Below are 27,395 nucleotides of genomic sequence, written 5' to 3'. Positions count from 1 at the left end.
TGAAAATTCCATGGCTGCTAGTGCATAGGGGTGATGGATGGCGATGCTCCAGGCAGCATAATTGTGTCAGCCTGATGAATCAGGTTGTCAATTTCAGCCAGTTATTATCGTATGTTTGTGTAAATCAGATCAGCCATGATTTTACTGAATGGCAGAGTAGGCTTGAGGGGCCAAATGACCTACTCCGGTTCCTCATTCTGATGTTCTTATGCAAAAACTCAGGCTGGTTAGATGATATTAAACAGGATATACTAATGATGATTTTTTTTTACATTTACCTTAGTTAAATATTTTCTATCACATCACTAATTTTCAGGTCACTCTGTACCTGGCTTCATTTCCCACCTGCCCTAACTGTACTGGTGGCAGAATAGCATTCATTTCCACACACTGCCTTTTATTCCTTTATTCATTCTTCCAACTCCACTGCTTGTGAACACTTCATCCTTCCAGGCTTCACTCCTCTTCAAGATCCTCCTCATCAAAGGTCCACAGTTCCTTTATTCTCAGAATGTTCCTCATTTCGGTCCTCATGTCTCTAAGTGCTTTGTTAAGACCACTTTGAGAATCAATTCCAGAATTTCCTGATGACTGATGTCAGGCTAACTGGTCAGCAGTTCACTGTTTTCTCTCTCCCACCTTTCTTCAATCGAGCTGTTACTAACTACCAACCTGCTGGGGTCGTTTTAGAATCGAGAGAATTTTGGAAAATGACAATGAACATATCCACTATCTGCGCAAAAACCGCTTTTCGAACCCATCAGCTCCTGGGGATTTGTCAGATTTTAGTTTTGAATCTGTTGGGGAGGGCCAGCTGATACGTCCTCATGCTTCACACTTGGCCTTTGTGGTTATCGCCATTGTCAATTTCAGGTGGATCTTGTCTAACACAAGGCGGTGGTCAGATCCGACATCAGTCTGAACACCTTGTAGGGGGGGATGTCCTCCATCTACTACTGGTGCTTTTATAAATCGATCTCATTCAGAATGTTAGCATCTGGAGACCCTGGGTGAAATTCTTCAGCCTCCCAGCGGCGTGTTTCATGTCGGCGGAGGGGGTGACGCGTTGTTTGCTAGCGCCGGGATTCTCTGGTCCCACCGCTGTCAATGGGAATTTCCATTGACATCACCCCACGCCGGTGGAAAACCTGCGGGTGTGGGTGCGCTGCCAGCAGGACCAGCAAGTCCCGCTGGCGTGAACGGCCGGAGAATTCCAGCCCTTGCCTTTCTGTGGATGACCTGTGTTTGAAGAAGGTGCTTCCAATGCTGAGCCCATTGCTGTTGCAGAAGGTCAGCAGTTGCTGACCATTTCTGTTCCACACACTTGCTGAGCTATGGGCCCAATCAAACTGTCCATTTTCCATTGAACTGAGCATTGAGATCACCAATATTGAATCCTACACATTTAAAATACTGATGAAGTTGGGCAACATTGAGGAACAGTGGCAAATCTTCAAAAGAGAAAATAAAAACAGTGTAGAAATCAACATCGAGCAGAGAAGAGGAATCAGCAAAGAACTGATCCACCTCGGGTTGCCAACTCTGACTGGTCAGATTCCAGGAGATGTTGGCGGAAGTGATGTCATGGAAAGCTTCTGGAAGTGACATCATGGAAAGCTGGCAGTGTCGTATGCAAGCTATTCAAAAAATAAGCCACATTGCATATAAGGGCAGCACGGAAATATAGTGGTTAGCACTGCTGCCTCACAGCGCCAAGGACTCGGGTTCAATTCCGGCCTTGGGTGACTGTGCAAACTCCACACAGACATTCTCCCCGTGTCTGCATGGGTTTCCTCCGGGTGCTCCGGTTTCCTCCCACAGTCCAAATATGTGCGGGTTAGGTTGATTGGCCATGCTAAATTAGCCTTAAGTGTTGGGGGGGATTAGCAGGGTAAACATATGGGATTAGGGGGATAGGGCCTGGGTGGGATGGTTGTCGGTGCAGGCTTGATGGGCCGAATGGCCTCTTTCTGCACTGTAGAGATTCTATGAAGTAATCTTCCTTGAAATCTTTCTGATATCTCAGTGCAAGAAATGGTGGCAAAGGCTATATATCCAACTGTGAGAAGAACAAGGCCCTTCAATCACCAATGTGCAACAGAACATCCAGGATGTCAGCCACTTCCCCTACACAGGAAGCAGCATCGCCAGGGAGGATGAGAAAGAGACATGAAACCCAATTGCTCCCAAGCCCATCTTCAGTGTGGGAAAAGTTAAAGCATAACAGGAGGGAGTGAAAGCAGATGGGAGGGGCCTGGCCTGACCTCAGGACCCGCACCGAATTCAAGGAGCAGCTGGCTGTGGTGGGACCAGACCAGGCCTGCAGCGGTTGAAAGGTCAGAGGGCAGCTTCCATCCAGTTAGGATCCACGCATGTCACACAGAAAGACTCCTAAGGGTCCAGTGTTGCTCCATATCAGAGACAGTTCAGGCAGTCACTCGCTCTCTCCTCTCTCATTTACAAGTGCCAGCAGGAAGAGGGCAAGGGAACAAGAGGAGACCCTTCCTAGCAGTTTCTCCAGCCCAGAGAGGACCGAGGATATTGGGGAGGAGGAAGGAAATGCACCAGTCGAGGCATCAGAGCCTGCACCCTCCATCAGTGCAGAAATACACACCTCAGTGGGCACTAGATGTAGTTCAGGTGAGGTCTCACATTCCGGTGGTCACTGCACAGACACATGTCTGCAGCAGGAGAAGGCAGAGTCAGATAAGTTCACCAGCACTAGGAGGATTGTTGGGAAAGAGGCATCTACAATGTCCAAGTCGGGTGCGAGACTCTGGGATGTGACGTCCATGAGATGCTGGGGAAGCTGCAAGAGATGGAGGAACATCAGGCAGAGGTGTGGAGGGTCCTCAACAAAGTGGCACTTGAGGTGGAGGGGTCTGTCCACTTGCTCCCTGATGAAGTGGTGCTGACAGGTGTATGCATTGAGGTCTCCATGGGGACAGTGGCGGACGCCATGGAGAATGGACCGTTCTGCTAGAAATGTGCACAGACCTGCACTCCATCATTGTCGCCATGCCTGAGCTTTTGATGTGGCTGTGTGAGAAAGGAATGGGACACCTCGATCTCCCTGCAGGTGCCCTTCTCCTCAAGGAGGCAGGCAGGGGCCCTTGGACACTCAATGGGAGGAGTAGCTGTTGGACACCCCTGGGATTACCACTCAGGACTGAGAGAGTGTCTGGCACTTTCGATACCCCTGTGACCCCTTCAACCTCGCCCTCTGGCACCGCCGAGGGAGCCACACAGCAGGACAGACAAAGTAAGCGGGGGACCTCCAGACCTCAGGTCTCCAGAGAACAACTGCCAAAGCATCAGGGTCAACGGGACATTCACCCCTGCTGCAGATGTCGGGGGAACAGGTAGAATGAATGGTCGGGAACACAAGGTTAGGACATTGTTGTTTCACATGTGGTTCATGGGTGCACTATGATTGTGAAACTTATGTAAATATAATCCACTTGCACTTTAAGGAGGTCACGCTTCAACCTTCCCCTATCAGCCTCCATCCCGTGCGGTGGAGCATGTCCCCAACCTTCCCAAGAAGGACACCCTCTTGACCGGAGATCTGCCCCCACATTATGCTGACCCCAACTCCGCATCTGCTTTTGCACTCCCTTCAAAAACCCTCAACGCCCAATTCACCAGCCATTACTGAACCCTCACCCTGCACCCTACCAGCTCCCACTGCCCCCTTTAACCCTCACCAATTCTTCCTATCACTGATTCCCCCCCCCCACCCACCGCCCACTCCAGGACTCCTCAATTGACACTACAAACCCCTCCCTCTGATCCCTTTTCCTCTCCTGTACCTGACCAGAGCTTTATAAAGCCTCAGCAGCACATCCCTGGTTTTGTATTCTAGCCCTCTCGAAATGAATGCTAACATTGAATTTGCCTTCCTAACTGCTAACTGAACCGGCATGTTAATCTTAAGAGAGTCCTGAACCAGAACTCCCAAGTCCCTTTGTGCTTCAGATTTCTGAAGCCTTTCTGCCATTAAACCTCCTACTGGAAGGACTGGAAAATTCCACCCAGAGTGTAAGTAATCCCCTTGAGTTCCTATAATACTTTTTCTCTGCTAATATTAATTCCATTAAGTTTCCAGCTCAGCTTAGCCCTAGGGTACCTTCTATTTCTGGTATATAATTCAGATCCTCTACTTATTTTTACTTCTTTCTTCTATTTATATCTTCTAGTCAGTGGAAAGACCACCTGCTGATTTTATATGCCGACCAAAGCTGCCAGTGGGAGGGCGTAAAATCCAGTTAACAAGTCAAAAAGGGAACCAAGATTTTTAAAAATAATTTTAGCAATGAAATCAGGAGTTCCATCTGAGGACACAGTGACGCTGTCAAATAACAGGAGATGAAGAAGGGTTGTAAAGTTAAAGAATTGAAAGGAATAAGATGTTATTGCTTCATTGAAAGCTTTGCAAGAAATCACACTGCAGCAATTCAGCCATTAAACTGCAGGAAGACAGGGGAGGAGGATTAATAACAGCATCGCAGTGAAGATCATTGGCATGGTACTGCTGGAGGCGCCTGTTGGGACTGATAATAAATCTGTATTCACTTCAACTTCTCAGCAGTAACACTAATGGAAAAATAGAACAATTAAACTTTAAATTTAAAACATTATAAATATATTATTCAACTTTTGGAATAATTTGTTATCCTTTTTGGAAAATGGTAAAAACGGTAGAAGAGAAAGAACACTTAAAAAGAAACACTGAAGGAAGGGGTTAGTAAGCTCACCTGCATGTTACTACCCCACTGAGACTTGCCCTCGAGGAGAGCATCCAACACAGCCCTGCTCGGCTCCTCAGCTGCATGGTCATTTCCACTCACTACATAGTAGGAAGATCTCACTCGTTTGAAAAACTCTGCATCCACCGTCTTGGCACTGCAGTGATTTGGGATGTATACCAGGTCAAGGTACACGGGAGGTCCTGGGGGCACCGCTGGCATGCCTGCTGCCTTACTGCCGCTGGAAGCTTAAACAGAAAGAAATCAACATTTCACCAGAATGGCATTTGCAAAAATCAATTGCCTACAAAGAGAAAGTGAATTGCAGAATTTTGTTCTGGACACACTCATTTAGTGACGATACTTAAATCACCTCAATTTCTCCATGTTGTTCCTGGGGGCACTGATTCATATTGGGGTATATATCCCCAGTACTGGTAGCCCACTAGTACATTGGTCAAGTGATTTTTCAGACCTAGACTGTGCATATTGATAGACTATTCAGCTATTGTCCTTACCCAACATCTACACTCAATGGTGTAACACTTTGTCTCGCATGGTGTCACATCACCGTCTGGTATATGCTCAGACTCATATTGAGTACTGGATATGAGGGTACAAAACAGATTTACCAGGATGTTGCCTGGCATGGAGGGCATTAGCTATGAGGAGAGGTTGGAGAAACTTGGTTTGTTCTCACTGGAACGACGGAGGTTGAGGGACGACTGGATAGAAGTCTACAAGATTATGAGGGGCATGGACAGACTGGATAGTCAGAAGTTTTTTCCCAGGGTGGAAGAGTCAATTACTAGGGGGCACAGGTTTAAGGTGCGAGGGGCAAGGTTTAAAGGAGACATACAAGGCAAGTTTTTTTGCACAGAGAGTGGTGGGTGCCTGGAACTCGCTGCCGGGGGAGGTAGTAGAGCAGACACAATAGTGACTTTTAAGTGGCGTCTTGACAAATACATGAATAGGATGGGAATCGAGGGATATGGTCCCTGAAAGGGTAGGGGGCTTTAGTTCAGTCGGGCAGCATGGTCGGTGAAGGCTTGGAGGGCCGGACTTGTTCCTGTGCTGAAATTTTCTTTGTTCTTTGTGTGAGACCACCCAAAGCTTCCACCCTATACGCTTTCCAGTAGGAAACACAAAGTTCTATTAGGAGTGGAAACTCTGGTTGATTTTTCTTTTTGCCCTCCTTTGAAGCCATGGGTTTGGTGAGCTGTTATCTTGGCTGAGATCAATGAAGTCAGCAGCAACTGGCAACTGAACCTGAGACCTCTCTGGTTTTATAGTTGAGTTCCCAGTTAGATGGTCCCCTTGCCCAATGATGGACAAAGTTCATTATTTGTCATGGATTTAATAGACATTGGACATTTTTTGAACAGTTGGCTTTGGTTTGAACTAAATCAATCCTTCTCCGCAAATGTTCTCATAAATGCAGGGTTGGTAAATATGATGATTGTTCCAGACTAAAAATGTCGACATCCTCTGTGCTCAGTTATGAAATGCAGATAGATCATAACAATTCACACATCAATCACTGAACCATCAAACATCTCTTTATTAATTATTGCCTGAAACACATTACAACATGTGGGTTTATTGAAAGTCTTTGCTACGTAACTTTGAGATTAATTTGACAAATACAAGCCTGTTTGTGCACATATAGGTTTTTATTTTAGTGCCAAAGTTGCTGGAACTGTGAGGGCAACAGGGACTTTGGTGAACAGTGGGACAAATAGTGCACCTCCTTAAGCAATAAGATTTAAGGATTGAGAAATAAATAGTGGAAGGACTGAGAAGGAGGAAGATCTAAAGTGGATGAATTCAATGTCAAATCAGGCATAGAAAGAGAAATAAAAAAAGGGAAAGAACAATTGGGTTAAGAGAGAAAAAAAAAGAGAAAGGACCAAGTAAAAAAATAGTTTAAATTTAAATTTTACATTTGTAAAATCTGATAAAACAATTCACAACCTGAAAGATTGAAACTCCATGGTTATTACTGCTCATTTTCTGGGCAGAAGTTGAATGACATTCATTCTCCATTATCACATCAATAAAAGGGTACTTACACTCTTAATTACCAGATTTAACTTTCTGTGGCAAGCTTAATGGATAACTATCCATGAAACTCATTGGGAAGTTAATGCAAGATGCTGTTTTCTTGATGACAACAACAGAGCAGTGCAAGTTGGTCTGGGATTTGTAGCGATTTGCAATTCATGGGCTATCTTTCCCTCACTCTAAATTGCTGGCCAATTGGGGCATTAAGTGTAATTCAGATTTCAGTGTCTTTTCAGGCAAATATGACCCAATGGGTGGGATTTTACAGCCCCACTCATTCCAAAATCTTAAAATCCCGCCCAAGGTCAACAGATGTTTATATGGTCCACCCCTCGCCTGCTCCGATTCCCATGGCGGGCAGGATGGTAACATTCTGGCTAATATTTTAGATGTGAACAAATGATCAACATGATGCTGTAACTGGTCTTTTATCCATTGTGACGAAACTCCATGGAGCAGGAATTTTCCAGTTTCCTGCCACCCAAATGTCCACAGGAATGAGCCTCCGCTGATCTATGCAACCCCTCAGCCATTTAAGTGATCAATAATTGGGGTGAGGGTAGATAGACCTTAAATTGAGGACATGTTGGGGCGTTCAGTAGCACAGTGGGAAGACTATCCAGGAAATTCTATGGCACACATGGGTACCAATATGGCATAGGGCTAGGAAAGGAGGTTGTGCCTAGGGATTATGAACAGTTAGGGGCTGAATTAAGAAGCAGAACCTCAAAAGTAATAATTTCTGGATTATAAAATAAACCGTGAGCAAATTGGCATTGGGTAAATAAGATTAGAGAGTTGAATGCATGGCTTAAAGATTGGTGTGGGAGAAATGGGTTTCTGGCAGCAGTACTGAGGCAAAGGACAGCTGTACTGGTGAGATAGGCTTCACCTGAACAATGCCCTGGCGAGTAGGATAACCAGGGTGGTATAGAGGGCTTTAAACTAAATAGTGGGGGAATGGGATCATGTGTGAGGAGATGTGGTAAATTATAGAGAAACAAGGAGATAATGGAGCAGGGTAGTGATTTGGACCATCATAACTGGAGTGTGGTAGGAAGGAACGGAGGATGCAAATTTAAGAGTGCATCAGCAGTGGAAAAATTTTAATCAGGCAGTTGAGGTTAGCCTGCTTGAATATGAACACCCTGATTAAGGGCCATATTAATGGTCCAATCAGGGAGCCCCATGCTCTGTATTTAAACAGGAGTGTCAGTTCCTCTGGCACTCCAGATGGAGACTGCATACTGAGAGTGCTCTGTATAGTGTTGTTGGATCTTATAAATAAAGGAATTTTGGTGAAGGGACTTCCACCTCCGAGGACTTATTACAAGCAGATAAGGCCAGAAATTGCAATAAAAAGGTAAAAAGACAGAGTTAAAGGCTCTGTCTCTGAATGTGTGCAGCACTGGTAACAAAATGGGCAAACTGTTAACAGAGATGGAAATAAATATGTATGACCTGACAGACATCAGGGAGACGTGGTTGCAGGGTGACCAAGGCTAGGATCTAAATATCAAAGGGTATTTGACACCTCAAAAAGATAGGAAATTGGAAAAGATGGTGGGGTAGGACTGTTAATTAATGTCATTAATACAGTAGTGAGAGATGACCTTAGTTTGAAGAGCAAGATGCAAAATCAAGATAGAGGTAAGTTGTAGGAAGAGTAAGAAGCTACGTGTGGGAGTAGTTCTTAGGCTCCCTAGCAATAGTCACACTGTAGGACAGAATATACAGGAATAAATAAATCAGGTGTGCAAGGTATCAGAATAATTATGGGTGACTTTAATCTATATGTGGATTGAGCAAATCAGATTGGCAAAAATAGTCTAGAAAATGAGTTAATGGAGTGTATTCAAGACAATTTCTTAGAGCAGTACGTCGAGAGCTAACCAGGGAGCAAGCTATTCTAGACCTGATAATGGGCAGTGGGACAGGATTAATCTATAACTTAATGGTAAAGAAACCTCTGGGTTACAGTGATCACATTTCACATTCACTTTGAAGGGGAGTAGTGCGGGGCTAAGACTAGTGTTTTAAATTTAAATAAAGGTAATTAATTAGGTATGAAGGCAGAGCTGGCTAAAGTCAACTGGGAAACTAGGTTAAAAGATAGAACAGTAGAGATGCATTGGCAGATTTTTATGAAAATATTATATAACTCAGCAAAGATTTATCCCCATGAGGAAGAAAGATGCTGAGAAGAATGTGTCATCCGTGGTGGAATAAGGGGAGAAGTAAGGAAGTTAAGGACAGCATCAAATTGAAAGAAAAAACTGTTCAAATCAGCAAAGATTAGCTTGGTCAGAAGATTGGACAGATTTTAAGAACCAGCATCGAATGACTAAAATATAGAGGACGAATGTAGAGTATGAGAAAAGCAAGCCAGTAAGATATAAACAGATAGAGTGTTTACAATTATTCAAAGAGGAAAAGAGTAACCAAAGCCTATGTTGATCCTCTAGAGACAGTCTGGGGAATTGATAATGGAAAGCAAAGAAATGTCAGAGGCATTAAATGTGGATTTTGTGTCCATCTTCACTGTAAACTGCATTCATCGTGGACCCAAATCTATGGATTTCATATTTGATGAGACTTTGTAGAAATTGAATTATTTTATTTGGAAAACTTCCCAAATATACTTGAAAAACAAGAGGTGAATGGGAAGGAGAAACTTGAAAAACAACCACCATTGCCAGGGTGTGAAGATGCCGGTATTGGACTGGGGTGGGCACAGTAAGAAGTCTCACAACACCAGGTTAAAGTCCAACAGGTTTATTTGGTAGCACGAGCTTTTGGAGCGCAGCTCCTTCATCAGGTGAGTGAGACATGGGGAGAATCATCACAATTATCACTCACCTGATGAAGGAGCAGTGCTCCGAAAGCTCGTGCTACCAAATAAACCTGTTGGACTTTAATCTAGTGTTGTGAGACTTCTTACATTGCCAGGGAAAAGGTGCTGGGAAAAATATCAGACCTAAAGGCAGACAAATCCCCAGGACCAAATGGTTTGCATCCTAAGGTCTTAAAAGAGATGGCTGCAAAGATAATTCATTATAATCTTCCAGAATTCATAGATTGTAGAAGGATCCCTGCAGATTTGAAAAATAGCTAATGTAACATAACAGAGCCAGCATAGCTTTCTGAAAGGGGAATCACGTTTAACTAAATTAGAGTTTCTGAGGAAGTAACAGCAAGGTGGATAAAGTGGAACCTATAAATGTAGTATACTTGGATTTCCCTTTCAGAAATCCATGCTGGCTCTGCCTGATCACACTATGGTTTTCTAAGTAGCCTGTATAATTTCCTTAATAATAGATTCTAGCAATTTCCCTATGAAGTTGTTAGGTTATTTGGCCAATAGATGTTCGGAGGGAGGATGTCCTGGCAGTTTGGAATAAACTGAAGGTCGATATGTCCCCTGGGCCTGATGAAATATATCCTAGGATTCTTTGGGAGGCAAGGGATGAGATTGCAGAGCCTTTGGCTTTGATCTTTTGGTCCTCGCTGTCCACGGGGATAGTGCCAGAGGACTGGAGAATGGCGAATGTTGTTCCTCTGTTTAAGAAAGGGAATAGAAATGACCCTGGTAATTATAGACCGGTTAGTCTTACTTCGGTGGTTGGTAAATTGATGGAAAAGGTCCTTGGGGATGGGATTTACGACCATTTAGAAAGATGCGGATTAATCTGGGATAGTCAGCACGGATTCATGAAGGGCAAGTCGTGCCTCACAAATTTGATAGAATTTTTTGAGGAGGTAACTAAGTGTGTTGATGAAGGTAGGGCAGTTGATGTCATATACATGGATTTTAGTAAGGTGTTTGATAAGGTCCCCCATGGTCGGCTTATGATGAAAGTGAGGAGGTGTGGGATAGAGGGAAAGTTGGCCGATTGGATAGGTAACTGGCTGTCTGATCGAAGACAGAGGGTGGTGGTGGATGGAAAATTTTTGGATTGGAGGCAGGTTGCTAGCGGAGTGCCACAGGGATCAGTGCTTGGTCCTCTGCTCTTTGTGATTTTTATTAATGACTTAGAGGAGTGGGCTGAAGGGGTGGATCAGTAAATTTGCTGATGACACCAAGATTGGAGGAGTAGTGGATGAGGTGGGGGGCTGTTGTAGGCTGCAAAGAGACATAGATAGGATGCAAAGCTGGGCTGAAAAATGGCAAATGGAGTTTAACCCTGATAAATGTGAGGTGATTCATTTTGGTAGGACTAATTTAAATGTGGATTACAGGGTCAAAGGTAGGGTTCTGAAGACTGTGGAGGAACAGAGAGATCTTGGGGTCCCTATCCACAGATCTCTAAAGGTTGCCACTCAAGTGGATAGAGCTGTGAAGAAGGCCTATAGTGTGTTAGCTTTTATTAACAGGGGGTTGGAGTTTAAGAGCCGTGGGGTTATGCTGCAACTGTACAGGACCTTGGTGAGACCACATTTGGAATATTGTGTGTAGTTCTGGTCATCTCACTATAAGAAGGATGTGGAAGCGCTGGAAAGAGTGCAGAGGAGATTTACCAGGATGCTGCCTGGTTTGGAGGGTAGGTCTTATGAGGAAAGGTTGAGGGAGCTAGGGCTGTTCTCTCTGGAGTGGAGGAGGCTGAGGGGAGACTTAATAGAGGTTTATAAAATGATGAAGGGGATAGATAGAGTGAACGTTCAAAGACTATTTCCTCGGGTGGATGGAGCTATTACAAGGGGGCATAACTATAGGGTTCGTGGTGGGAGATATAGGAAGGATATCAGAGGTAGGTTCTTTACGCAGAGAGTGGTTGGGGTGTGGAATGGACAGCCTGCAGTGATAGTGGAGTCAGACACTTTAGGAACATTTAAGCGGTTATTGGATAGGCACATGGAGCACACCAGGATGATAGGGAGTGGGATAGCTTGATCTTGGTTTCAGATAAAGCTCGGCACAACATCGTGGGCCGAAGGGCCTGTTCTGTGCTGTACTGTTCTATGTTCTATGTTCTAATAGTTTCCTGAATTCTGTCTCACTCCTTTCTTAAGTATGTTACATTAGCTATTTTTCAAATCTGCAGGGATCCTTCTAGAATCTATGAATTCTGGAAAATTATAACAAATTATCTTTGCAGCCATCTCTTTTAAGACCTTAGGATGCAAGCCATCTGGTCCTGGGGACTTGTCTGCCTTTAGGTCTAATACTTTTGATAAGGTGCCACATCATAGATTACTACACAAGATAAGAACATATGGTATGTGAGTTGTGGGCAGCGCGGTGGCACAGTGGTTAGCATTGCTGCCTCACAGTGCCAGGAACCCAGGTTCGATTCCCGGCTTGGGTCACTGTCTGGGTGGAGTCTGCACTTTCTGCCCATGTCTGCGTGGATTCCTCCCACAGTCCAAAAGACGTGCTGGTTAGGTGCATTGACCATGCTAAATTCTCCCTCAGTGTACCTGAACAGTGCCGGAGTGTGGCGTCTAGGGGATTTTCATAGTTACTTCATTGCATTGTTAATGTAAGCCTACTTGTGACGCTAATCAATAAATACATGGGGGTTATCTCAGTTGGCTGGACAGCTGGATTCAATAACAGCGCTGATTCAATTCCCACACTGGCTGAGTTTATTTACGAAGTCCCCGCTTTCTCAAACTTGCCCCTTGCCTGAGGTGTGATGATCCTCAAGTTAAATCACCATCAGTCAGCTCTCCCCCTCAAAGGGGAAAGCAGCCTATAGTCATCTGGGACTATGATGACTTTCCCCTTTTTTAATATATTTATATCGCTAAAGGATTGATTAGCTAATAGGAAATGGAGAGAAAGGATAAATGGGTCTTTTTCAGGTTGGCAACCTGTAACTATTAGAGTTCCACAGTGATCAGTCCTGGGGCCTCAAGTATTTACAATCTATATCACTGAATTTGATGAAGAAACCAAAAGTATGGTAGATGAATTTGCTGGTGATACCAAGATAGATGGGAAAGTAAGTTGTCAAGAGAAGGAAAAAAAAACCTACAAAGGGTTATAGATCAGCTAAGTGAGTGGGCAAAACATTGGCAGATGGAGTGTAAATGTGGGTACAGTGTGAACCTGTTGACGTTGGCAGAAAGAATAGAAAATCAGAATAGTTTTTAAAATGGAGATTAAAAACTCTGCAGTACAGGGGGATCTTGGTGTCCTGGTACATGTATCACGAAGTTAGCATTCAGGAACAGCAAGTGATTAAGAAGGCAAATGGAATGTTGGTGTTTATTGCAAGAGGAATGGAATATAAACGTAGATAAGTTTACTGCAGCTGTACAGGGACTTGGTGAGACCATGGGCGGTGGAACTTTCCTGTCCCGCCTGCCACAGGAATTGTAGCGGGCGGGGTCTGGACCATGCAAAGATCCGTTGACCTCAGGTGGCATTTTCCAGTCTTGGGGTGACCATGACCGGAAGGTCCCACCCCATATCTGGAGCACTGTGTACAGTTTTGGTCTCCTGATTTTTGATAAGACATGAAGGATCATGCGGGACAGATGTGAAATTGGAGTGAAAATCACAACCAGTTCAGCTGCAATCTTACTGAATGGTGGAGCAGACTCAAAGGCCAAATAGCCTACTTCTGCTCCTGAGTCCTCTGTTCCTATTCAATCATCTGATACGTGACCAGGCAGGTTTTCAGTATTCCAAGCACTATTGACAATTGACTTGCCAGCCTGGTTCAGTAATGGATACCAAGAGATGTGCAGGTTAACCTCGGAGAGGATTCATTCCACTAATGCTCCAGGTATTCCTGAAGTCCTATAGCCTAATGAGTAATAGAAACAGGAAATGCTGGAAAAACTCAGCAGGTCTGGCAGCACTTGTGGAGAGAGAAAAACAGTTCACATCTGAGTCTACATGACCCTTCCTCAGATCCTTCTTATCTAATGAGTAAGGTAAGCAAAACAAGAAGTTCATCTAATTCTCTGATGATAACCTGTCACTTTCATTGGTGAAACTCACAGAGTAGTTTTCAAAATAAGAGTATAAAGCTCCAGGTCAATAGTTTTACTCCTGAGGAACGCTAGAGCAAAAGTGTGGCAAAATCAAATGATAAAGAGCACCGTGAGTGAACAAGTACCCAATCAGTGAGTGCGTTCCGGCTTCTCCTTAACACTAACTTGTATCATTGTCCCAATTTTGTATAAGGTGGAAGAGTTTCCGTGTAGTTTAAGGTGAGGAATTTCTATAGTTCTCCCGATTGCCTGCTATAGCTATGGTGGATGATCAGCAGAAATCCTTGAAAGATGGTATTACTTCCTCCTGACTCTCCACCAATGATTATTAAGGGGAAATCAAGAGAAAATTCCAGGCAAATAAATTTATTCATTTTGAAAAGCGGTTGAATACTTAAAGTGTGACATTCTGGCTCTAAATTGAATTATTTAGTACATTCAGTCACTATACGATGTCTAAGTATTTTACCTGGATTTTTAGTAGTATGTGTCGATTTGGAATTTGTGGTGTTAGTAGCATTTTTTGCTTCTTTGTCATCGCCTCGAGCGCCCTTTACTTCTGGATTAGTGCTAGCTTTGGCTCCTTTCTCTACTGAATCCCTCTTTTTAGGAGAAGCTGTCTTTGCAGTTTTATCAGCTGATTCCTTAGCAGATGCTAGTGCATTGGTTCTGGAAGGGGCACTGGAATGCTTTAGTTTGCTGTCAGCTTTTCTGGAAGGGGAGGAAGACTTTGTCTTTGTGGTCTGTTTTTTGGTCTTTGTTCTCTCTTTAACCTCTTTCTTCAATGGCTTGTCTGTCTTCGCCAAGCTCTGGTCAGTCGGCAGCGCTTCAGGGTCTACCATGCAAACATCTGGATGTGGTGGTGGAGGACTAGGGTCCTTTAACGAAACAGGTGGTGGGTCCATTTGCCTGTGTACAAGTGTTCTGTCCGTAGGAAGAGTTTCTGATTCATCCTCAGAGTCTAAGGCAGCATCTGCAGTGATCGAAGGGCATTCCTCTGTTCCAGGGGGAAAATCGGAATCAGTCTGCGATGGAGCTGACTCGCTGACTGACGTCCCTGGAGTATCGTCACATTGTCGGGCCTGCTGCTTCCCACCGGATGGGGGCTGCGCTCCTCCACCTTGTGTCAGTGGCCTTTCGAGATCTTCAGGATCATCATCCTGCTCAAAAAATTCTAATGGGCTTGGATTGATGAAAGAAGGGGAAAGATCAGCCATATTGAGCCTGAATGCATTCGGAGTTCTAAAACATGTGTCGGCGGCATGTTGAATCTCTGTTGATCGCACTGTTCCAGATGCAAAATGTCCATCTCCAAGCTCACGTACATCTTTGGCTTTGTCTTGTTTGCTGCCGAACGCCTCCATCTCTTCCATGTCTGACTCTGTGACTGGAATTTTGCTATGAGAAAGGACAGGCTCTTGGAATGAGTGTGATGCGTACACAGTGGCTACTTGTTCTGAAGGAGACATGATGGATGATACCACCGGAGTCTTCTCCTGTAGCAGAGCTGAGCTTGGTGAACCAGCTGTGTGCAGATGGGACACTTCCTTTGCAAGGGAAAGAGGCTGTGCAAGATCAAACATCTGTAGTTCCTCCTGGTCTTGCAGTGGAGAACTTTGCTCTGGTGAAAGGGCAGACGATACCCTCTCTGAAAGTAATGGCATTCCAGAAGTAACTGGTTTTCCAGACAGTACACCATATTCCTCTTGCAATGGAGAACCTGTCTGTGGTGTACGAGCAGATGAAGTTGATGGAGAAGCTTCTGTAGGTGGGGTAGAACCAAATTGCAAATGATCCCTTTCTTGACCATAGAATGGTCTGTCAAGCGTAGGCAAAGCATGCTGGGTAAACCCAGGCTCCTGCATATCTGATGGGCTATAATCTACTTCAGTGGGTCCATTTTCAGATATGTGCTGGAAGCTGGCATTAAACGCAGGTTGTTCAGGAGATTGTCTACTGAAATCCAAAGCCAAAGACTGTTCTGGTGACTCCTGACTAAACTCCACAGACATTGTCGAATGTTCAGGTGACCTAACCTCCTGTACGGGAGTTCTGGATTTTGCAGTTTTCGGAGACACCTCGGGAGGAGAGATGGACATCGGCCTTGGGCAATCCTCTCTGGAAGGTGAAACTTCTGCTTCTTGGAAAGTTGTAGGCGTTTGGACTACAGATACTGAAAGGGATTCATCTACTTCGGTTGAATGAGGAGACCCGACTTCTGCATGCAGTGAGGGAGAAACATCATCTGCGGTCGGTTCTGGAAAAGAGCTTGTGGCAAGAGATGCTGTTGAAGCTGATGCAACTCCTTCTATATGGGAATAAGTGTCTTCTGCAACTACCTCATCGACAGGAGTAGCTGATTTGTCTGATGTAGTTCCTTCAGAAATAGACATTTTGCTGTCTTCTTTTATCGACCCGAGCTGACTGAGATCGACCAGTGTCGGGGACAGTTCGGCTGCTGTCTTATGAGCGTCAAAGGGACCAAGTGGTGGGAAGGTTGGAGCCGCACTTTCTTCCACTTTACGTTCCTGGCTAAAACTATCTTTGGGAGTCAACAACTCAAAGCCAACAGCACGCTCCTTCTCAGGTGCTGCAGGGGTGGATGAGAAATCATTAAATGGATAAAGATGGGGCGAAGAAAGTAGTTTAAGCTTGTCACTTGAGAGTTCCATTGCACCTTCAAGGAATTGTACAGGGAATTCTTCCCCGTCATTCGGAGAGCTATCGACAGGTGAACTGGAACCCAACATTGGTGGACTTCGTAGCGGAGACAAAACCTTTTCTACGGGCGATTCGGAATCAGGTACAGGCTCATCCATGGGGCTATATCTTGGACTGGTCTCATCAGCTTTCATATCATCAGTCTCAATAATGATTGGGGTTGGGAATTTTCCTGTTAATTCACTTGCAACTTTACTGTCTTTCTCATCTACTGGAGACTGATAAAATGGGGTGTGACCAGCACTGGGAGACCCAGAGTGTGCGGGAGATGCCATCTCCAGGGTCTTTTCTTCGGGACTAGCACAATGATCATCTGGAATTTCTTGGTCAGAGGTTGCGAGATCTGTGGAGGCCTTGATATCCGATGAAGTCAAATCAAAGTTGACATTATGGTCACTCAAGGGTGTCCTAGACTGTGGTGATGACCCAGCTGGACTCCTCGCAGGGCTTAATTTGGCTTCCAGATCTTTTATTTGATCCTCTTGCTTTTCAGTGTCTAGGTCCTCCTGCTTATCAAATTCATCATGTTTAGAAATGCCTGTCGATGGGCACTTGAAGCATTTGTCTTCTTCCAGAGAAGATGAGGGAGATATTGTTGAAGCTGATGCTGGATAATCATCACCTTGTGTCACTTCGGTTTTTGAAGTTTCTAATGAGAGTCCATTGTAAGTGTCCGGGACAGGAGAAAGCTTGGCTCCCTCACGACTCTGAGAAATAACCGTAGTTTCAAACTTTGTCATGCTCACAAACTCCTGAGTAGGAGACTCAGTCTCTTCATTGTTGGTTTCATCGCTCATAATGTCTCGAGGTGTGGACATTTCGTCCATCGGGGTAGGTTCACTCGAAATTTCAATTGTGGACTGAGTGAAGCCTGATGTCGCTGTAAATTCCTCTGGCGGCTCTTCGTGGGTTTCTTCATCAGAAACGGTTATTTCACTTTCAAAATCAGTGGGTATTGTCTCATTACGAATTGACAACGTTTGATCAATAATTGAAGAATGAAGTGCAGAGAGTTTATCCAAAGTTGCACCAGGGAACGGAGTGTTTACTTTATGCATCTCAGTTGTTTTAGTCTCGCCTATATCTTTCTCTTCATCAACTTCAGCTTCTTCGCTAAGATCGACTCTATTCTCTTCATCTTCTGCCTCTTCTTCCACTTCAGCCTTTTCAAGAAAGTCTTCTCGTTCTCTACGATCATCTCCTACTTCAGAATCTTCCGTTTCTTCTTTTTCTACAATCTCTTCATCTTCAGCTGGTTCCTCAGTTTCAATTAACTCTTCCGCTTCAATGTCTTCGACCTCAACCTTTCCCCCAGTTAAGACGTGCTCTTGTCCAGGTTTGCTTGGAGGCATCTTTTCTCCTATATCTTCCGCTAGCTCTTCAACATCTTCAGTCTCTGCCTTTTCTTCATAGTCACCAGGTTCAGACGATTCTTCAAAAGCAGCGCCTTCATCCTCAAATCTCTCCAATGTAACCTTATTTCCAGTTTCATTGTACTCTTGAGGAGACTGTTCAAACTCGCCTTCTGCTTCAGTGGTTGTTATTCCTTCATCGGGAGATTCATCCGTCTCCAAAGAGTCCCCTCGGATGATAAAGCCTCTTTTTTTCACAAGTGTAGCTTCTTGCATTTCATTATTTATTGAATTTTCTGTTGGGACAATAGGTTCTTGAATGTCTCTTTTCTCCTCTTCATTAAGTTCTTCAAAGTCCTTGGTTAAATCTTCTGGTGAGGACATTAGTGATCGTGCGATCTCAAGTTCATCTGTAGCCACTGCAACGACGGCTGCTGCTGTTGCTGTTGCTGCTGCTGCCCCCGCCATGGCAACTTTCTCCATTTTGGTTTCTTTCTTGCCTGGTTTTGGCTTCCCTTTTTCTTTTAGTTTACTTGTAGCAGTGTCTTCCTTCTTTATCGGTTCACTTTTCTTTTCCACTTTGGGTTTGGTTGGTAATTTTTTGGCCTCAGTTGCAGTCACTGGTTTTTTAGCTTCTTTAAGGGGCTTCTTCAGCTCCTTCTTGACATCCTTGTCAGGTTTTTTGATTTCTTTCTTTTCTTCCTTTTTCACCTCTTTCAATGGTGTTTCTTTTTTCTTCACTTCTTTTTTAATCTCTTTCTTGGCTTCTTTCTTTATTTCTTCTTTTTTAGGCTTCTCTTCTTTTTTGACCTTTTCTTTTTTAATAACAGCTTTGTCTTCCTTTGCCTCTGGCTTGGCACTCTCTTTTTTCACCTCCTTTTCTTCTTTCTTCTTGTCCTCCAGCTTCTTTGCTTTCACCTCTTTCTTCACAATCCGTTCCTTGACAGGTTTTGGTTTGTTCTCGGATTTTAGCTTGTCATCCTTCTGCGCTTTCTCCTCAAGCTCCTGCTTAGCCGTTTCCTCTTTTGCTTTCGTTTCTTTCTCTTCAAGCTTTGATTGCGACTCTGTTCTGGGTTTCTCCTTCTTGACTGCGGCTTTTTCCTTTTTCTCCACCTTTTGAAGTTTTTCTTTCTCTTGTTGACTAGCTGCGGTGGGTTTCACCGCTTCTGCTGTTTCTTCCTTCTTAACTCCTTTAGCAGCGGCTGGCTTCAAATTAGATTTAAGACTCTCCTTGCTGTCACTGCGTTGCTTCATCTTGGCCTGTTTAACAGTTGGCACAGCCAAGCCAGCTGATAGCTCTTTTTGAGTTACCACCGGGTGCTTAAGGAAGTCTAAATCCTTGAGTTTCTCCAATCCGTCCAGGACATTGTACTGTGGAGCATTTCCTGGGAACAGGGCACGTACTATTTTCTCAGTTGGATTAGCTGGATGCCACACAATCAGTGAGGATATTGAGGTCAAGTATGGGAATGAAATTTCCGCATCTTTGCCATTTGGTAACACCAGTCCAGTTTTAGCTTTGTTATTGCTAGACCAATGTTGCATGAAAAATTGTAGCTCTTTGCTTCCTTTCACTGGATTTAAAATGTACATTTCTAGTCTCCCCACACCCATTTTCTGGAATAGTATTACTGGATCGATTACATTTCCTACAGTCCTGTACAGGGGTTCTGGTTTTATAGACAACTTGTTTAAGTACTGGAGAGTAAGGCAAGTCTCCTCAGTATTTCTCCTGACCCTGAAATTGGGCTGCAAGTTTGTCATATTTTCCGGGACATTAAGAAAGACGACGCCCAGTTCGGGCGAGATGAGGTTTTTCAGCCAGTCGCTGTTAGCCGTGGACCCTTGCGACTGCTCCTCCTCCAGCTCGGCTATCTTACGTTGCAGCAAACTGTTGACGCCGGGGAGGTTGTCAGCTCCATTGTGGGTGAGTAGGATCGAGTCGACCCTGTCCAAATGTCGAACCAGTTTCCAGAAGCACGACTTGCGATCCGAGCCCCCGTTTATGAGCATGTTAAATCCGTTCACGGCGAACAGTGCCGAGTCCCCTCTCCCACCGGGGAAAATGTAGCAGCAAGGTTTTGACAGCTTCAGGAAGCCGCCTGAGGCTGGGGGCTCCAAGACGTCAAAGGATGACGGCACCTCAACCGACTCGGAGAGATACTCGGTGAATTCCGAAAGTCCTTCCATCTCTGGCAGAATGGAGACCGAGTTGAGTTTTATATTGATGAAGTCCTGCAGATTATGCTTTTCCAGGTTTGTGTTTTTCCAGTCACCTTCCTCAAGGCAGAATAATGTGAGGCTGGCTTTGTTGGCTGGATGTGTGGTGCTCAGTAGCTCTCCAATCTGACAGCAGAATAAAAGATAACACCTCATTAGTAATTAGTTGTGAAAGACCTCAATTATCACCAAGTTGCCTTTTATAAATAGATTGCAGAACATTCAGTTCCTGCCAAATAAATTATAATTGCTTATTAGGAATACTCGCAGCAGGAAGAAACAATGCCGCATCCTTCCATTCGTACTTTCCATTATCAAAATAAATGTAAATATTTTGAATTGCTAATTTTAACTTTGTGTAGTTTGATAACAGAACTCAACTCCTTTGTAGGCAGTTTCATTTTTCTCTATTCTATTCAGTAAATCCCCATCCATTAACAAAGATGTAAGAACTGTATTTTTCCATTCATATTTCCACGTGTGGGTGTATTTTAAGGTCATTTTCTCGCCACCTCTTGGTGACTAGATCTCCAGAGGTGCGTGAAATTGGATTACTGTAAAGGATAATTAACTTTATCGTAACCTGGAACCTCCAGGTTTTGGAGAGAAATAATGCAGTTGTGTAATTTTATACAGATGACTCAACTAAATAAGGATGGCATGTTGTGACACAGTGGTTGGCCTCAAAGCACCAGGGACCTGGGTTCAATTCCGGCCTCGGGTGACTGTCTGTGTGGAGTTTTCACTTTCTCCCTGTTTCTGCGTGGGTTTCCTCCGGGTGCTCCGGTTTCCTCCCACACTCCAAAGATGTGCAGGATAGGTAGATTGGCCATGCTAGGTTGTCCTTTAATGTCCAAAGATGTTCACATTAGTGAGATTAGCGGGATAAATGTGTGGGGTTACAGACAGAGGGCAGGGGGTGGGCCTGGTTAAGATGCTCTGTTGGAGAGTAGGTGCAGACTTGATGGGCCAAATGGCCTCCTTCTGCACTGTAGACATTCTATGATTCTATGAAATACAAAACAACATCTTAGTACCAATTTTACACTTGATGTTTATAATGACTTTAAAGGAAAAGTACCATGGGATTATTTATTTACAATTTGAAATTTCTGCCTTGCAAGCAAGAAATTCTTAAATGTATATAAAGCTGCCCGTTTACCACAGTCTAAAGTGAGAGCACATTGTAAGCTTAACTAGCATCATTTTTGACTTAAACACCAGCTCAAAACAATTACAGATGGTGTACCAGTGTATTCGATAATCCATTTCTACTTGTAATGGGCTATTCGAGTTTCTTCACCTCCGAATGGTTTGATACCATGGGTGGGATTTTACAGCCTTGCTCAAGCGAGATGGGAAATTCATGCCCGAGGTCAACAGACATTTCCGTTGTCCGCCGCTCGCCCGCTCCGATTCCGTGGCAGGCGGGGGCGGTAGAATTCCGGCGCAGCTCTCCAAAGTTCCAAAGCAAATTTGGTCAAAGCAATGTTTGACTGCAGACCAGCACTGGCAATATCAGAACGTTAAAAGTGTCTGCTGACTTACCTCCTGGTCTGTAAATATTTCAATAAAGTTCTGAAACGAGAATGAACCGGATTGCAGAATCAGTTCCCCTGTATTTTCACAGCACTGTCCAGTTAGCACCAACAACTTGTGTCGAGCAGCGTCAGTGATCAGGAGGCGTACCTAGGAAAAGAATTTGTGGCTTAGAAATTTGGAGTAAATAGCTACAAGGGTATGTTTAGCAAACTTGCACTCCCAGATGAAGCTTCTCATGCCTGGGGGATATGATTGAGGTGTATAAGATTATGAGTGGTGTGGACAGGGTGAGTAGGGAGCAGCTGTTCCCCTTGTTTGAGGGGTCAATCACGAGGGGGCACAGTTTTAGGGTAAGGGGCAGGAGATTCAGAGGGGATCTGAGAAAAAACATTTTGATTCAGAGGATGGTGGGAATCTGGAATGCACTGCCCGGGGAGCTAGTCAAGGCCAGAAACCTTAAAACCTTTAAAAAATATTTGGATGAGCACTTGAAATATCATAATATTCAAGGATATGGGACAAGTGCAGGAAAATGGGATTGGTGCGCCTTAAGTGGTAGATATTGTCGGTGCAGACTCAATGGGCCGAAGGGCCTTTTCTGCGCTGTATGACTATGTTGACCTCCCTTTAGGATTTACCTAATGCCTTCTTCCAGTGTATGAAGGTCGGTGAGGGGAGCACGGGCAAATTTGACAGATTTGCAGTCCCCACATTGAACGTTGTGGCTGCAGCAGATGCTGGAAGTCATGGTGAAGCTCATTCTGACATGAAAAATAGTGGCACAACATGAGAAGGGATGGGCGCCAAGGTTTCCCAATGTTGAACCAGAGGCTTTGGTTGAACAGATGCAGAGAAGGAGAGATGTGCTATATCTGTATGGGCCAAGAGGCCCACCAGACAATCTCTTCGCAGGTAGAGGGACCAGGTGGCCATGATGTTTGAGCCCAAGGACCTGAATGCAGTGCAGTTACAAAGTTCAATGACATCACAAGATTGGCCAAGCTCAGTGAACATATCTTCAAATGCCACATCTCACCAACTGTACCACTAGCCTAACGGTGCTTAATGCACAACAGCCCCTTCACTCATCTGTCAGCAATCCATATCAATCATACCTAACAGTCATAGATGGACCTCTTCCTCACAGGTAAAGCACTGCCACAAGCCTCATACGCACATGCACAAAATTTCAGCTGTTCAATCAGAACCCAGTGCATTGCAGTACATTCAGTGATGCATTTTCCTCTCTCTTGCAGGACAAGGTGGCACAGAACTGGAGGCAGTAGCTTCTAACCGCTGGAGGACAGGAGGGGACCATTATTGGAGGGGACACTGCTGAGGCCATTGTCTTCTAATTTACAAGCTGCAGGCAACGTAATCAGACATTCCTCCCCATCCCTACCACAACCCTATCATGTCCTTCTTTGATACTAAGCAACTGCCATCTGGAAGCGGTGGAAGAGCAACAAGATGATGGAGAAATAGTCAGTAAATCTGTAGCTGCCGGCTCAGGTACAGACACTTTGCATTGTTGTTAGGAGCGGGGTCTGCATGTGGTGAGATGTAGGGCATGAGTGACTTGCAGCCAGGACAAGGGGCACAGATGTCAGCTCGCTGTAGGGTGAGGCTGCATATGTGTTCTGCTGCAGAGGACTCAGATGAGCACTACAATGGGGCAAGATACTGAGGGAAGCTGATGTGGATATACAACCAAATACTTAGTGTATTGGCAGGCCTGCCAGAAATCCTGTAATTTTCAAAACTTGTTTATGGGATGTGCGCATCACTAGCCAGGCCAGCGTTTATGGCTGAAAAACTGAATTCAAATTCTCAAACTGCCATAGTGAGAGTTAAACTGATGATTTTTAGTCTCATGGTACAAATTTCATAAAGCGATTTGAACCCAGAAATATCAAGTCTATTCCTTTACCACCATGGCAAGATCTGCACAATATTGTATACTGGGCAGAATTTTCCCCAAAAAAACTAGCGTCATAATGGTGAGAATAATGGAGTGATCCGTGCCGGTCTCTCAGGCATGCTCCGCATGGTAATCCTCCCACACTCAAGGTCACCTCTTTGGAGAGTTGGGAGTTCTGCGCCGGTACTGGGGAGGATGTGGGAGGGGAGCCCTGGCCTAAACACATTGGTGAACCCGGCTTTAGAGTGCTTAGGTGTCATTTCCCAAGGGTACCCCAATCTCACAGAGCACTGGGAGTCCACCTCCCTCCCCCCACGGACATCGGGATCCCCCCTCCCCAACACAGGTCACTAGCATCTGGTCAACGAGGCTCCCTGCCTGACCCCCAACATGCCACCCCCCTCCCCCATCAGCACCACCTTCATGCCCTCCCCGCGCCCCCCCCCCCCATCAGCACCAACTTCATGCCCCCCCCCCCCAATTCATCACCGATATCATGATCCACTCCTGCACGAGCCCCTCCCCGTCAGAGCAACCCCTACCTCCCGTCATGGCTCCCACTCAGGCTCCACCCGCTTGGCATGCCTTGGCACACTGTTGGTGCCCAAATGGCACTGCAAAGGTGCCTGGTGGGCAGTGCCGAGGTGCCTTATGGACACTGCCAGGATGTGTGGTGGGAACTGCCTAATGGACTCCACCTGGCCATGCCCCTGACCACACGGGGGCTTCAGTGCTCTGCGAGCCCCCCGGCATGGCCATCGCTCCAGATGACCAGTCGGGATTCTCGCCGTCCTCGCACCGCGTCCAAAGGCCGGAGCATTCCGTGCACTGGGGTTCGAACGGGTTTTGCAGATCTAAATGCTACATTAAATATGCTAATCAGCCTCATGCTCTTTCTGGACACGATCCAGTTTGCGTCATTAGAAAGGGATGGGAGAATGAGAAACTATTTGGCGCCAGACATGAAAGCGATTTTTAGGCCCACAAGCTATTCTCTGGGAATGGCCCGATCTGTGCAGGTGTGGCAAGGTCGGAGAATCGCCCCCACTGTTTTCAACCTACAAAACTCACAAGTAGCAGGTTCTAACAGAATAATCAATGTTATAATTTGACAAACCTCGCGACCGCATTCTCTAGTGCTCCTTACCAGCTGCCTACCTCAAGCTGTTCTCTTACCTCAGTGCTCACTGCCTCATCGGAAGGGTTGATCAGGACAACGGTTTCCAAAACATCACTTCTGTGGTGAAGGATTTTCTGACCTAACGGACACAAAAAAAAAGTTTCAATAAAAAACAGAAGAATTCATTGTGAACTGAAAAATGAATCCCCTAAATAAGATTTCCCAAGACAAGCACTGTCCACCACTTAGACAAAAGCAAGAGACTGCGGATGCTGGAAATCCATAACAAAGACAGGAACTATTGGAAACACTCAGCAGCTCGATGTATTGGACCTGAACTGTTAACTCTGTTTCTCTCTCCACGGATACTGCTTGACCTGCTGAGTGCTTCTGGCATTTTTTGTTGTAATTTCTAGCTGAATAGGAGCACAGTTTCAAAGACAACAAGAATAATATCAAAGGCAAATATATCTTTGGATCGACCAGTTACTAATTTGCTTTCGAATATCTTGCATTTATTTTCAAAATTGCAAACGGTTTTTAAATCGGCATTCAACATCCTGGGCTTACTACTGATCAGAAACTGAACTGGACCAGCCACATAAAAGCTGTGGCTACAAGAGCTGGTCAGAGGCTGGGAATTCTACAGAGAATAACTTATTTCCTTACTCCCAAAGTCTCCCTACAGTCTACAAGGGACAAGTCAGGAGTATGAGGAAATGCTCTCCACTTGCTTGGATGAGTGCAGCTCCAGCAACATACAGCAAACTCAGCACCATCCAGGACAAAATAGCCTGCTTGTTTGGCAGCCCACCCACAGACATTCACTCCCTCCACCACCTACACACAGTGGCAGCAGTGTGTACCATCTACAGGATGCAGTTACACATCAAGGCACCTTCAACAGCACCTTCCAAACCTGCGACCTCAACCACGTAGTAGAACTAAGTTGGCAGACGAATGGAAATGTCGCCACCAGCAAGTTCCTCTCCAAGTCACATACCATCCTGACTTGGAATTATTGCCGTTCCTTCGCAGTCGCTGGGTCAAAATCCTGAACTCACTGTCTAACAGCAGTGTGGGTGCACCTACACCACATGGACAGCAGCAGTTTAAGAAGGTGACTCACTACCACCTTCTCGAAGACTATTAGAGGTGGGCAATAAACGTTGGGCTAGCCAGCGATGCACACATCCCATGAATGAATAAAATAAAAAAATCAGGACATTCGGATCCTTGTGTGCCTCATTTGGAGCAACTCTTTGTTGACCTTCCAAATTATTATAAATTTTGGAATCATTAAAATTAATAATGATGAGCGGGATTTGTTAGCCTGAACTCTCAGTATGCACTCCTGTCATGTGAAGCTTTGTACCTGGAATAATGGAACTACAGAAACTTAAAGCAGAGAAACAGGCCAAAAGATCACACAATTATGGAAATATTTATTTAATTAGACCATTCAAGTCATCATGTACTATTCCTCTCTCCCATCGATCCATCTCTTCCTCTTTTTAAATTCATTTCTGGGATAGGTGTGTTGCTGGCAAGGCCAGCATTTATTGCCCATTCCTAGTTGCCCTTGGGAAGGTGGTGGTAAGCTGCTTTATTGAACTGCTGCAGTCCCCGTGGTGTAGGTACATCCACAGCGCTGTTAGGGAGGGGGTTCCATGATTTCCAAGGTGTGGCGGTGGTGGAGAGAGAGGGGATGTTTGTGGAAGAGGTAACAATCAAGCAGGCTGCTTTGACCTGGATGGTGTTGAGCTTTTTGAGTGTTGCCGGAGCCGCATTCATCCAGGAGAATGTTCCATTACACTCCTGTAGTCTGTCTTGTAGATGATGGACAGGCTTTGGGGAGTCAGGAGGTGAGTTCCACACTGCAGGACTTCTCGCCTCTGACCTGCTTTGGTAGCCACACTATTATATAGCTGGTCGAGTTCAGTTTATGGTCAATGGTAACCCCCAGGATGTTGATAGTGGGGGATTCAGTGATGGTAATGGCACTGGGTGTCAAAAAGCGATGGTTATATTGTCTCTTGCTGGAAATGGTTATTGCCTGGCATTTTTTAATGATATTTTTCTGACCTTTGTGTTCTGGTTTTGTCCCAGGCACCTTTGTTGATTGATCAGCCAATTGAGCACATTATTGGGACTTATGGAATAGGCCAATCACTTGGCTCCTGCTAATCCTGAAAACCAAATCCCTAAAAACCACACATTCTTACCAAATTCAACTAAATCATTATCTCTTGCCAAGCTACAGCACAGCTCTCTGCTTTAGGCAAGTTTGATGTGTCCTTACAGTAAGATATATCAGGATAACAGAAACACTATCTGTGCAGACTTTCAGACTAGTGGTGTGCCTCAGGGATCAGTGTTGGGACCGCAATTGTTTACGATTTACATAGATGATTTGGAGTTGGGGACCAAGTGTAGTGTGTCAAAATTCGCAGATGACACGAAGATGGGTGGCAGAGCAAAGTGTGCAGAGAACGCTGAAAGTCTGCAAAGGGATATAGATAATCTAAGTGAGTGGGCGAGGGTCTGGCAGATGGAGTACAATGTTGGTAAATGTGAGGTCATCCATTTTGGTAGGAATAACAGCAAAATGGACTATCATTTAAATGGTAAAAAATTGCAGCTTGCTGCTGTGCAGAGGGACCTGGGTGTCCTTGTGCAGGAATCTCAAGGAGGTGGTTTGCAGGTGCAGCAGGTAATTAAGAAGGCAAATGGAATTTTGTCCTTCATTGCTAGAGGGATGG

The 27,395-nt window shown here is 44.9% G+C and overlaps 1 protein-coding gene across 1 annotated transcript in view; it reads right to left on the bottom strand.

The window, feature by feature from the left end:
- map1b (microtubule-associated protein 1B) overlaps positions 1-27,395 on the bottom strand; it is a 120,619-nt gene that overhangs the window by 7,322 nt on the left and 85,902 nt on the right. The window contains exons 3-6 of the mRNA XM_078214888.1: positions 24,690-24,772; positions 21,599-21,739; positions 14,227-20,176; positions 4,758-4,996 (exon numbers count right to left, since the gene is read on the bottom strand). Of these exons, the coding sequence (XP_078071014.1) occupies positions 4,758-4,996; positions 14,227-20,176; positions 21,599-21,739; positions 24,690-24,772 (6,413 nt within the window). The remainder of the gene's footprint in view (positions 1-4,757; positions 4,997-14,226; positions 20,177-21,598; positions 21,740-24,689; positions 24,773-27,395) is intronic.

Source organism: Mustelus asterias, chromosome 6 (assembly GCF_964213995.1).
Source record: "Mustelus asterias chromosome 6, sMusAst1.hap1.1, whole genome shotgun sequence".
Taxonomy (NCBI): domain Eukaryota; kingdom Metazoa; phylum Chordata; class Chondrichthyes; order Carcharhiniformes; family Triakidae; genus Mustelus; species Mustelus asterias.
This window is presented reverse-complemented; position numbering and strand designations above follow the sequence as displayed.